General features: G+C 38.8%; 2 protein-coding genes across 3 annotated transcripts; one reads left to right on the top strand and one right to left on the bottom strand.

Moving 5' to 3' along the window:
• The first annotated feature begins 490 nt into the window (after nucleotides 1-490).
• Nucleotides 491-3,213, top strand: Peng (Pumilio and CPL domain-containing protein penguin). Of its 2 annotated transcripts, none has more exons than XM_076830859.1 (2): nucleotides 491-730; nucleotides 1,039-3,213. In XM_076830859.1, exon 2 carries the CDS (start codon nucleotides 1,050-1,052, stop codon nucleotides 2,907-2,909), a length of 1,860 nt encoding a protein of 619 aa, XP_076686974.1. In that variant the 5' UTR covers nucleotides 491-730; nucleotides 1,039-1,049; the 3' UTR covers nucleotides 2,910-3,213. The 2 variants fall into 2 exon arrangements, with proteins under 2 accessions (XP_076686974.1, XP_076686975.1); XM_076830860.1 differs by lacking the exon at nucleotides 491-730 and adding an exon at nucleotides 738-883.
• Nucleotides 3,214-3,460: 247 nt separating this feature from the next.
• LOC143378833 (proteasome adapter and scaffold protein ECM29) lies at nucleotides 3,461-12,497 on the bottom strand. Its single transcript, XM_076830851.1, has 29 exons — nucleotides 12,359-12,497; nucleotides 12,042-12,279; nucleotides 11,167-11,414; nucleotides 10,974-11,092; nucleotides 10,729-10,878; nucleotides 10,389-10,667; nucleotides 9,758-9,953; nucleotides 9,615-9,700; nucleotides 9,338-9,527; nucleotides 9,106-9,251; nucleotides 8,707-9,013; nucleotides 8,426-8,612; nucleotides 7,994-8,350; nucleotides 7,748-7,923; nucleotides 7,578-7,679; nucleotides 7,285-7,491; nucleotides 7,101-7,215; nucleotides 6,838-7,021; nucleotides 6,460-6,748; nucleotides 6,143-6,376; nucleotides 5,712-6,056; nucleotides 5,482-5,638; nucleotides 5,248-5,403; nucleotides 5,051-5,182; nucleotides 4,672-4,981; nucleotides 4,407-4,590; nucleotides 4,199-4,331; nucleotides 3,914-4,123; nucleotides 3,461-3,841 (listed from the first exon to the last, which is right to left on the bottom strand). The coding sequence occupies exons 2-29, from the start codon at nucleotides 12,064-12,066 to the stop codon at nucleotides 3,642-3,644; spliced, it is 5,424 nt and encodes a 1,807-aa protein (XP_076686966.1). The 5' UTR covers nucleotides 12,067-12,279; nucleotides 12,359-12,497; the 3' UTR covers nucleotides 3,461-3,641.
• Nucleotides 12,498-13,525: the final 1,028 nt, after the last annotated feature.

The following is a 13,525-nucleotide window of genomic DNA, read 5'->3' on the forward strand; positions in this document are numbered from 1 at the left end:
CTTAGTGCCACCTCTTTCGACATCATGTTCTCCTGTTACAAAGCCCAATTTTGTTTGTCCCTATTATCGTGCCCCCGGTGCCCACTGGCTCCCTCCGTAGCTACTAAACCTAACCTTACTTTCGTTTCTCAGAACAGGTGAACAGAAATTTATATTTGCATATTTTGTTGTTGTAATGAAAAGGTCATATTACAATTACATAAAATGTTTTGAACAGTTCAAAGACATAACCTAACCGCGAGAACGCTATTCAAAGAAGGGCACGTGTACAGAGACTAATAGGAACAACGCATTTTTCCAGAGTGAAGAGCGATCCAGCGCAGTGAATGGAGGGGGAAACACCTACAGGAGTGGTGGAATAGAGCGTGAACTGACGGCAACGCCAAGCTAGCCAAGTGGCGCTAACGCGAAGCTAACCACGGCCAACCAGCGTCGAGAAACAGAACTCGTGAGAACAGTCGCATCGTTTTCATTTAAAAACCAGCCGTAAGTTCAATAGTTTGTAGAGTGGGGATCGTGGGGATTTCAAATGTTGAAGTTTGCGTATACCAAATAAAACTCTCAAATTTTTATAGATTCGATACGTTTCTGTATCTAGATTAAAGAGATATAAATATTTTAAACTTCTAATTAATATATTTTAATAATCGACGCGGACAGAGTAACGAATCATCTTCCAACCATTATTCGGTGCATACAACGATTCACGTGAGTGGATCGTGCATGTAAGGTATGTGCACGTGTGAAAGCCGATATTGTTATTAACATTTAATTAAAAGTATCCCATTTACATTTAAAGTTCTGTTTACACGTCAGAGTGATATGATATATTTATATAAATACTTACGAATTGAAAACACTTGATTACCGAAGTAATCTGTAGGTTAGTTTCAAGCTTTTGTTGGTTATGTTGACAGTTGATGACATCAATCTTGGAACAAATTATATTATATTTTACGTAGATATAAACTAATGTCAAAATGTAATTACACGTTCCCTTTCATTTACTTTATTCTGCGTTTCTGTTTTCTAATTTAGAGCATTATAAAATGGCGAAACGGAAAGTGAAATCTGATTCTGAACAGAGTGCGAAGAAGCACAAGAAGTCAAGGAATGATGATGGCAATGAAATGAATAATGAAACTGAAAATCCGACAGAGGATACACCTAAGATTAAGAAGGTAAAAAAGGGAAAATACGAAAAAGCTTTGACAAATGTTGGCAAGGAGAACCATAGTCATGTTAAAGGTACAAAGGAGAATCATAAAGCAATGAATTCTACGGAGAAACCAGATTGGGCTCAACTTAGGAAGGAGAGGAAGGAGTTGAAGGAGAAGTATAAAGCTAAAAAATTGAGCGACATGTATAGTTCGTTGGTCATAGCGAAACAAATTGGGGAGAAGTTACGTAGATCTGATTGCACGCAACTGAAGCGTAATAAATTAATTCAAAAAGCTCATGATTTACTTCAGTCCCATTACAGTAAAATAATATTGACACACGACATGTCTCGCATCGTTCAATGGATGATCAAGTACTCTGGCTCCGAGATCCGACAAACTATCTTTAACGAACTGAAGCCCTCGTTCTTACCTATGATCCAATCGAAGTATGCGAAGAACTGCTTGAAGAGTATATTGAAGTGGGGATCTCGAGAAATGAAACAGGAAATCATATCCACTAGTTACGGGAACGTTGTGAAATTAATGAGCAATTCTGTAAGCGCGCCATTCTTGGAACTGATGTATTCCACATACGCGACAGAGACGGAGAAGATATACTACAAACAAGAATTTTATGGCGATATGTATAAACAGGCTAAGGAAAAAGAAATTAAAACTTTATCCGATGTATATAAAACTGCGGATAATATGAGAACAGCGACGTTGTCCGCTGTAAAAGGAAATCTAACAAGAATATTGACCAAAAAGCTTTTAAATTCCACGCTCGTGCATTGCGTTCTTTTAGAGTTTTTAGATGAATGCTCCACCGAAGATAGAGCAGAAATGATAGTTACGTTGAGAAGCTCGGTAGTGGGATTGTCTTCGACCAAGCCTGGCGCAAAGGTCGTTGTACAGTGTATATGGTACGGTACGAACAAAGACAGAAAACTTATGATGAAAGCTCTAAAGGAAAATGTTAAAACTGTCTCGATGTCTGAACATGGGTATTTGATATTGCTGGCTTTGTTCGACTCGGTAGACGACACTGTTCTGATGAAGAAAATTATACTCGTGGAAATTGAGAAAGATCTGACTGACATAGCACTGAACGAGCAAGGGAAGCACGTAATTTTATACTTAGTAGCTAGGAGAAGTTCTCTTTACTTCCCTCCTAGCATTGTTAAATATCTGCAACAAGGAGATAACAATGAAGTCAGTAAAAAGCCTGCTAACATCAGGGAGAAAGAGCTTCGCGACACAATCTTTGATTCGCTGCTCGAAGCTGTAACAAAAAATACTGCGACTTGGATGTCTACTAGCTCCATTGCGATGGTAACTCTGGCGATACTGAAAGCAGCCACTGGAGAGAAATTCAAACAAGCTTCCGAATCCATTGCAAGGTTCATTACAGACTCGGAAGGAAAAATTAAGGATGGAGATGTTGAGTACGATCTGGTCGACCATGCTGGTTTACATATGATGCTAAAGAAACTTATACAGAATGACAAAAAAATGCATGGTGAAGGAGAACCCACCTTTGGGGAAGTATTAGCTGATCATTTAAAAACTAATGTTATAGAGAAATGGATAGAATATAACAGAGGATGCTTTTTGTTAGTATTACTACTAGAAAATGAATCAAAGTCGGTTGTAAATACTTTACGAGATAGATTGTCGATAGTTAAGGCTAATCTAACATCCAAATCGAATTCAGGAGCTGCAATTTTACTGAAAAAATTGAGTTAAATAAAACACTAAGTTAGATAAACTTTTTACGGTAGAAGCTGTATTAATTTTATCATCTTTCAAGTGATGGATAATAGAAAATGGTCGTTTTAAAACTACATTATACGTATGAAGTGTAATATCAGAGCTGAATATAAAGTTCATTCACTATACTTTTATTTGTAATATAAATACTTACAATGTAATCAGTCAAATTTCAAGTCCACGGTTATGCTGTTTCATTTTATAATTGATTCTGGCATATATAAATAACTACTTATGTAAAAACGATACACAATATGTAATTATATTCGTTACTTATGTATTGCACGTTGTTACTTACCTACAAGTACACGAAAATATGTTAAAAACATGTAAAAATCATTTTCTAAATGAATTCAACCGTTCTAACGTTATTCGAAAATGTTCGCGAACTTCCTCAGCCGCGTAATATATTAATCGTGCAGAATTCGCGAGGAAACGAACGTGTGTATAAACATAATCCTCCTATCTTTTTACCGCACGATGTGAAAAGAAAAATAGGAAATTACCAAAAAATATCAATGCTAAAGTGAGATTTAAATTATATATTATTAGACAATTATCGTTCTTACTAATCACGTTTATAATGAAGTATCATTAAATGAACAGACATTCGTAGATATTACATATTTGCATAATCGTTATTCTGAAGTGACTAAAAATGAAATCGTTAACTTAAAGATACATAACATTGATGGGATAGCATTGTTTTTATAGTTTAAATATTTCTTTGATATCCATAAGCCTGATTCGAATCTCTGGTTCATTATCCTTCGTTAATTGCGGCATATAATCTTGGAGCATTACAGCCAATCGATCGAACTGCTCAGTGTTCTTGGTGTCCCGGAACCTCTTACCAAGAGACAGAGCTATGTTTAAGGCTTCCTTCCTTATTCTAGTGTACTTGACACCTACGAGAAAGATCATACCAGATTTCACTCGGGTCCTCAATCGCATTTATGAATCTGTATTTGAGAACGTACCCATACTGTGGTTCAGTATTTTGTTAAGCGTAGCGCAGACCAAATCCAACATCTCCTTTTCTTTGATCGTCAATGCAGAATTGCTTACTTTGAGCAAGGCAAGCTTGTCTACGAATAAGTTAAGCGTGGCCAACATCGATATTTGTATGGGTGTAGATTGAGTGGGGAGCATAGTACCGCAACGAGTAACAAACTCTACACAGTACTTGTCTAAACAGAGAACGGTTACTGATATAAGTATTTCGCGTTCAAGCGATACTTTCAAGCACAGTTCGACGCGATTACCTTGAGTCTCTCTACAAGATGGCCATGCTTTCCCAAGTACACCATAGACAGTTTCGTTCAATTTCAGAATGTCGTTGTCCCTTTTTGTTCTTTCCTCGGATATCAAAGATTCATTCAGATCTTTCTTTTGCAACTATGGCATACAACGCTTGTGTAACAATGTTGCGAAAGAACCAACGATATTGAACATCGAACTGATCATACATACCGTTGTCCAAATCTCTTGCGCGATGTCGTATACCTCTTTGAATCTGTCGATATCTAATTCGTGCAAGACCATGGCGAACGCTTGCAAAGCGTGACGGCGATATTCAACGGCCTCCTTCTTACTTTCTTTATACAACGCTTGCACTATTACCATAGCCGTTTCGGGGTCCTCCTTGAGTGCTTGCCTGCAATTGAAGTACATTGGTCAATGGGAGAGAACGAAGGAAATGTCCCACTCAAAGTCGAGTATATTTTTGCACGCGTACTTGCTATTGCATGCCAACGTAGCGAGAGCGTTCAATAAACGTTCCTTTCCATCCCAAGTCCTTCCACGTATGCTGTCTGTCAACACCTTCAATAAAGTACTCCTTACAGTCGGATCGATGTCGTTGCCTAACTTTTGAGCCAGAGTGTGCACCGCATTAGCTGCTTGCACTTTCGTGTTCCAGGATGACGACTCCAAAGACAGGCGCAGAATTTCCGTTATCGGCTCCAAGTTCTGCTTAATTCCAGCCTCGGTTCCCGGAGTTATCTCGTTCCACACATCAGTCCATAATTCAACCAGATGCTCGTTTTCTATAAGATCGCGAATAAATTAGCGAATACGCATGATTCGTAGATTAAACTTCAGTGGCGGGCACGGACCTTGTGTTTTCTGCACGTGCATCGCGAAAAAGGTAAGCGGCATAACGATGTTGGAGTAATTTCTTAATACTTCTTGATTGTAATTGTTTATAGCCTGTAACGTGTGTCCAATTGCCAACCTCATGGAATCGTCTGAAATTTAAAGTCGAAGGAGATTAAACTTCTTTCACTCGGACATTCAGATTGCCGTTACACACCTTTCTCCATGTACCACGTGTTAAGCGTTTCAAATAATTTAGCGAGACTCGTTTCTTTCGCCGACCCAACTATATGTCCAATAGCGCTCGCATTATTCTTCCTGACAATGGAATTCCGATCTGACAGGCCGTGCACTAGGGGGGGCAACAGTTTACCTGCGTGCCAATTAGGATCATTTATAGTTACAGGTTTCTCCACTAAATACTCCGTACCGCACTTTTTCGTTTACTTACTCGTGTAAGGTTGCAATTCTTGTTTCAAGTAAGTGCTCAGGAGAATAATAAAGTGCGAACAAGTAATCTTTGTCCCGAATCCCACACTAGATTTGATTAATTCTATTACTTTTGGCATCAAGTCCTTCAAAATCTCCGCGTCGATATGCTGTATGCACTGCATTGAAATAAACGCGAAGGATTAGTAGAGTATATCCTTTGCGTGGCTCGCTTGTGTTAAACAAACTCACTTTCGTTATTGTTTCGGTAGAGTAATGCCCTTTGGCAGCATTGGCCCTTATAGTATCGATAGCATCCCTCGCTTCTACCGCTGTTCCGCATACGTTACTCAAATATGACAAATTAGGATTCTCAGATTCCCCGATGGTGGTCAGAAGAGCGGGGATTAGAGTGACTAGAGATGGTTTAAGCAAACTACCTGCTCTGGAAACTAATTGCGACACCGTTTGCAGAGACACCGTCCTTACGGTACTCACGACATGTACGATACCAATGTCCAATAACACAGGCAGCACCGCTTGTATAACTTCTTCTCCCTCTTTACCGTAAGACGCGTCGCAGTATCGAACGCAAACCTGCATCAATAAACGAACATCAGCTCATAAACGTCCCCGCACCATCGGATAACGAAACCTTCGAATGTTTTCCACGCAAGACTCACTTTACTCAGCACTTTAGTTGTATTCGTTGCAGCTATTCGCGTACCCTCGTGGATATCGTCCATTACTCGGAACAGCTTCTTCCACAATTCGGGCGCGGATTCCGCCAGATTGAAACGAACGTTCGTTTTTAGCAGATCTGCAAGCGCGTTGCAACAACTGATACGCACCCTCCATTCGCGATTCGTTAAATTCTCAGTTATATCGTTCAATATTTCTTTATGATACTGCTCGATCTATTGGGGCGCGAAACATTATTGTAAATAACAACCTATTGAATAGGGAGTCGGCGCTGCCCTCCGCAAACGACATTACTCACGGCTTTAGTGGTTGACGGGACAATCCCGCGCCAAATGCTAGACATGCTCAGCTGAATTTTAGGCGTTGGATCAAACTGATATCTGTATAAACGTGGAATTATACTCGGCAGATATTTGTTCAATTCGTCGTTCGCTACTTTGGCGATCGCCGCGAACCCGAACGCGGCGCCTTTCTTCGACGTCCATACCGCATTATGATTCGCCAAGTGCATGAAATAATACACCAAATCCGGTTTCTGTAATTCCGTAGCCAGGGAACAAATTTCTCTGTATGTCGTTATGTTGCTACTGCAAATGAAATACTGTTTACACAATTCGAACGAAACATACCAGGTCCGAGGCGCAATGAAATTAAAGTTTTCGAGTATTCATCTTACTTTGAGGGAGTTTTTCCCAATTGATTCTCCTCAAATAGCTTCGTATCGGGCGTAACTTGCTGCACAGTTTTACGACCTTGCGTGAATTGCTCTAATATGCTAGAAACCAAAGCTTCTTTTTCCTCTTTCGTGCTATTCATGTGTATCACGCCGAGTCCCTTCGCTGCTATATCCTGTACTATGTCTATAATGAAAGTGATATATATCATTCAAAATGATCTCGCAATGTATCACAAAGGCTAGGGAACGGCGGTTTGGCTTACCACTGTCGTCCGAAAGGAAATCCATGAACGCATGGTGCAACGATGAAAACCGTTCTTTAATACATTCCCTTTGGATATTATACTTTAAAAGTGCTAATAACCACACACAGACCGCCTTATAAAAAATATTTGCAATAAAGAAAATGAAGGAACCGTAACTTCACAAGTAATACCAAATCAATACCTGTCGTAAATTAGGATGCGGCTCTTTATATATCCTAAGTAATTCGTCTAATGTATGTATTAAAAGTTCTGTGCTGGTGTTACTATAAGGTACTTTATGTTCATTTGGTAAAGTTGTCCAAGCATCCCGCGCCTCTGGCGATGCCTGGCCCTGAACACAATAAACTAATGCTTCTCCCATGCACAAATGGATCTCGATATCTTTTGTCTGAAAGATGTATAAAAACGAGTAGCAAGAATTCACTCGCTCATAAAATGATCGGCCACGAAATTCGCAGCTCACTTCGTAATTACCTCTTTGACTGTCGTAATTATTTTGTTCATTATTTCCGAGGTATGCGGGAAGCTTTCTCCTATGCACAAATATCCTAGCGACAGCGCAGCTTTTTCTTTCATCTGTGAATAATAAAATTGGTTATCGTATTTACAAACTCGGCAAGAGGGCCAGTTGTCGGGAAACGAACCTTGGTATTTAATTTTACATTGCTCAATACGGAGAATAATATTTCTACAATTTCTTTCTTATTTGGCTCGACTTCGCCATCCTCGGGTAGTGGTAAGCTATTTGTTTTTCCCAAAATGCCGATGCTTTGGATCGCAGCGTCCATTAACAAAATCGTGCTATTGCGAAGGAAAGAACCTAAAAAAATATATACTCAAACAAATGTCTGAAGATACTTTGCGTCTGTAAATAAACGATATACACGTACATATGATTTTTACAACATTAATATAAATATCTAAATTAAACGTATCGTCATTTGCATCTTTCTTATTAGCAATTAATCTCCTCTCCATCATGTACGCTAAGGTCAATATCGTCCCATGCTGCGCTTCCAAGTTCTTCTTATTCAACATATTCATGGTCTCGGAAATCTGCGCTTCGAAATCATTCGCGGAAAGCTGAGCCGTTATCATGCCATAAATTTTAGCAGCCAATTGCCTTACGTCGGGCTTAGCGGACACAAGTAAAGTACAAAGCCACGACGACTCTTTCTCGTAAACTTTTGCTATATACTGCGGGATGGAACCAATCACTTCCAACAAGGCTTGCAAAGATGTTTCATCTGTATTATATAAAATGTTATCGTGCGACTTCCATTACTATGTAATTCTACTTAATGTCTTTCATTATACATCACCTGCAGAAGCATGACCAAGAATTAAAATCATATCGAGATAATTATTCAATGTTTCCGGTTGACTTTTATACAGATTCTCTAAATAACGCGCAATTAGTGGTGTGCTTTCACACGGGTGCTGCAATGCCTCGTTATATACAGTAACATTAGCACTCTTCGCTAAACAAACACGGAGATAAGTAATTATCTGTAAAGAAAAAAGTCAAATTACTCCTTTCTTTCATTACGAATGAGCAATTTAAATTGAACGCGATTATGATCTTAGCATCGAAGGCAATTACCTTTGCGAATATTGGGACGCTGTAAGGAAGCACTTTACTACCGACATTAACCTTCCCGTTACTGGAAGTTGGCATTCTCGTCTGCATCTTTGAGTAAATGTAAATAACGAGTTTTTGAAAATCTGGTAAGAAACTTTGACTGCTATCCTGTTTATCGCCCTCGTTTTTGTGCACAGCATCGTACAAAACCTTTGTAGCCTCTGTACTTATTTCATGTTTGTCATCTCCACACGCTAGTAACAACAAGTAGCGAGAGGGTGCATCGTCAGGAGGGAATATATTCGCGGCATAATGCATGGCCACAAATCTGTTCGTAAAGAAAAGTGGCTTATACACACAGATACAAAGATACTGCTTTTGGAATGTATGAACAATTCACTTCGACCGATATATACGTGCCTAACATTAAATTCCGGCGACTCCATATAGGCAGACAATAAATCGTTCATCAGCGCTATGTTAGTGTCGTCGTCTCTGCTAAGTACAAATGCAGACGTTACGGAAATCAGCGCGTCTCGCACTGCTCTTCGCAATTCACCCTCCGTCTTGAACATCGCAAGAGATTGGCTCAAAATGGGAACTTGCCACATGAATATTTCTAATTACTGCTCTTTTAGTTTTACTTACTTACCGATATAAGTGTATCAAATAAATTACGTAGCAAATTCGAGTCTTTATTGATCAGCGATGGGATTCTTTGACCTAGTTGCCCAATAACAGTATACGCCATTACTTTGTGGCTGTCGTCGCCTTCAGAGATTAGTTTTATCATGCCATTTAAAATAACCCCAGCCACACGAGCTAGTGGAGCAAGGCTGCACCTTAAAACATTCAACACATCGTTACGTGTATCCGCCAATGAATAGTTTATTCCTATTAGTTGTATGATTCTACCACGTGAAACTTACTGCTGGACAATGTTCGACGTAAACTGCAATGCCATTGACTTCAACTTCGAGTTTGTGTTCTTTCCATAAAGCGAATCGAAAACTACCTGCGTATTAATCAAAAGTAAGTATGCTAAAACATAACAGAGTACCATAAAACATACCTGAATGCATGGCGGTATAATGAAACCAGCTTTAGTCACGCGGCAAAGGTGGTGCAACAGTTTGAGACGAATTCGAGTACTTGCGGGCAATCGTTTCATCTCCGACTTGACTTCCTTTTGCGTGGCCAGAGCATCGGTACCCAAAAATAATGTATAAAGTGGAGCGGCTAATTGCATCGAAGACCAATCTAATGTGCTGAACATTTCCAAAGAGGAAGCTCGGTGAGTATACGAAAATTCTAATGGATCGTTTGCTATAAACTGGGGCTGGGACTATTTGTCGAATTTTTCGGTATTCGAATATTCGAATACTTCAGTTGCTCAATTATTTGGCGAATATAATTCGAATCCTATTCGAATATCCAAGTATTCGAATCCTATTCGAATATTTAAGTATTCGAATAGTGTGGTGTGAATTATAAATCGTTCTTTAGGTTCGTTTGTCAGGGTGAAATCTTATAAGCTAATTTTGACCCACTTCACACCATACTATTCGAATACATCAGTATTGTGTATTTTACATCAGTATTCGAATAGTATTCGGTTTATTCGTAGCATTCGAATACTTGTAAAATATTCGAATAGTCCCAGCCCTATTATAAACGCGATGAAAGTGCATTCTAAAACATACTTGACGATCTTTTTCAATTCTAAATCTGCCATATTAGCGACACTGAATCTAGTGTCTGCAGCTGCTACTATCAAGTGTATGAGAATGTCTGAATCGGGGAAGAATCCTCCGCTAAGGAATTTAACGATGCCTAACTTTGTTTGTTCAAGCTGTTCCGCTGTCGGTGGATTTTCACCTATTACACGTTTAAATGCATATTCGCTTAATCCTGGCGGCACAGGGAACTGCGACCAATCGATAGCTTGACCTGGCTGCTGATTTTCCGTCTGCCCTACAGACCTGGAATAACAATGCTCTATAATATCTTCTCTTACGCGAGTTGCGTAATAGATAATCTTACCCGTATGGTAACAACAAAACGTCGAGCATAAAATTGATCAACTGCTTCGCTACGTAAGGTTTATCTTGCAAGCCAAGAAGTGATGCCCGCTTGTCTGAATCCAGTGGGACCTTAATATGACCCAAAGCAGGCATAATTATAAGCAGTAAACTGAAACATAATTCGCAGACTCAAATATCTGAGGCACGTGAACTTGTCTCGAATTCCTAAATTAATGTTTAAAACTGAAAAAGTTGTTGACAAACCTATCTTGATGCGACAATGGTTTTCCTTCTATAGCATTTAAGACACTCGGAACTAATTCAGCCTGTTTATTCATTTCCATTCTAGGGTACCCTAGTTTTATGTATATAATTGTAAAATTCTGCAAACACATAATGTAACAATAAATTCCCAACAAAGAATTATTTAAATCAATACTTGTTACCAGCGACGTACAATCACAAACGAGCTGGCAGCAGGGTCTTGGTATTGTAATAAAAGTGCCTCGACTGGTAGCTGGACCTGGGGTCTACTTTTTATTCGTTTATTTATATGGATTAGCAGCTGCATCACTTTCTTTCTGACGCCTTCTTGTGCACTAGACAACTTGAGTAAAACCGGGGGCAAAAATTTGCAGACCGCCGCCTGTAGCTGCTCATCGGACTGCGCGAATCCCAGACGAAGGAATACTCGCTCTAGTAAAACTGTGATGAAACAATAAATTACAGGCATAACGTTTCATAAACGCACATGTACAAATTTATTTATCAACATTGCGATTATACTATTCTTCGCTAGCATTAACATACTTCATCTAATCCAACGATGTATCGTTTATTTTAAACAGAAATAATAAGAAATACACATGTTTCCTTTAAAAATTCTGCATCGCTGACACGTTAAATAGCGATCGAACTGTCCGCAACAGAAACATTGTTGCTCGCAAGATACAATAACTGTTAAGACGTTGCAAAGGCTCAGATGACGAAAGGGAAACAAGTGTGCTATTCGCTGTAGCTTACTTGTCAGACCTAAACGCATGCCTAACAGAGAATGAAAGGCATAAAGGGGTAGAAGGGAGATTATAAAACAGAGATTTGAACATGAGTTTGAGAAAAAAAAAAGGAAACGATATATTTGAAGTTGCCTTCTACAAGAAGGCATGACAATTGACTTTCTTTTCAAAGCCGCGGTATCTTTAATATGTTGTTATCGTCAGCAATAATGCTCCCATTGGACGGACGAACGTGTAATTTACGATGCAGCTTCTGTCATCGCCGAAGGAAACGTTTCTCTGCGAAATAAATTGATTTCTTTTCAAGATTACTTACTCAGCTCGTCCGTAGCGGCTGCCATTTTGAAATAATGTGCGAAAGAGAAAGCGAATGACAGCAGATGACAAGGAATATCACCGGTTTCTAGTTACTCTTATCATGTACACAAACGTAATACCGCTTGAAAAATTATTAATCCTTCATATTCTTCCCGAGAATTTGATGAATCTAATACCACCTGCGACGATGCCCCATCTTCAATCGTATCTTCGTAATATTCGGATCAGTTGTAGCACTGAAAAAACGATTATCATTATTCATTTATGAATTGCTCATGATCCCTTTCCGTAGATTCGTGAGAAAAGTATTGTTACAAGTGCCGGCGATATTATACAGTTACTTGGTATTCTATTACAGGGTTAACCCACTTAACACGAAGACGCGTACGTTTTATTGTACGTTTCCTGTGTAGTTCAAAATTTTTCATCCACTTTGGCGCCTAATTTGAGGTAGCATTTCAAATATCCGCTGTGATATGATTCTGTCAAGTACACCGTGTTCAGAGTACAGTTTTGAATATTGTTTTAACAATTCGATGCAAATTAACAGACGAATATGACAAGACAACAAGCTAGATTTGGGAATAAAATAACCTATCTCTATTTGAAAGGCGTGCTTCCGACATTTTAGTAAAATGTCGTTTGTTAACGATGCTTATACTATTGCTTATATAAATTTATGATCGGAGATGCAAGTGTAATGAAATGATTTTAAAAATTAATTCTTCGGGGGAAGAGGCATTCAAAAGACGTGCACGAAGTTGCTGTGAGCGATCATCCAATCAATGAGCCCGAATTCTGTCCATCAACTGCAACCTGTCGTCTGCTTCTTTCGTCCCTTTAACTTGAACCATGCCTCTATTTTTCGTGACCTTCAAAGTTTGCCTTTGTTATGATAGAGGTCAACTTCGAACGAGACCGACGAGAGGAATCACTTAATTATATTAGAAAATAGTACATCGTACAGTGATTGAAATTATATTTTTACTTGTATAGAACCACGTTAGATTCTGCTTAGCAATTTGTCGATCTGCTCGATGACACTTTGTTTACAGTTTTCTATTGTTATTTCCGAACGAGAACATAAGACTTTCATTTTGAAAAGTTTACGATAACAGACTAGGCAGGTAGGAGAAATAAATACCAGAGGAAAATTTTGTAATGCTTGCTTGCTAAGGAGCCGTTGTAACTTTCTTTCACATTGCATGAGGCGAAATAATAATTACGACTTTGTTTGCATTTATTAACCCATTATATACACATATATATATATATATGATATATTGTTATCAGGATAATTTCTTATTGACACATATTTCAGCTCTCAACAAGTATGTTTGTGTCATGCTAGCTGTTGATAAAGTTATTTTTAATTCTTATTTACATTAATCTTTATGAATCTTTAATCTCTGCCCGGACAGTTTTATTGAATTAATCAGTGATTCCGTTTGAGTGTTTTTTGCCAGTACGCATATAGACTCT

The sequence above is a fragment of the Andrena cerasifolii genome, chromosome 2 (assembly GCF_050908995.1).
Source record: "Andrena cerasifolii isolate SP2316 chromosome 2, iyAndCera1_principal, whole genome shotgun sequence".
Taxonomy (NCBI): domain Eukaryota; kingdom Metazoa; phylum Arthropoda; class Insecta; order Hymenoptera; family Andrenidae; genus Andrena; species Andrena cerasifolii.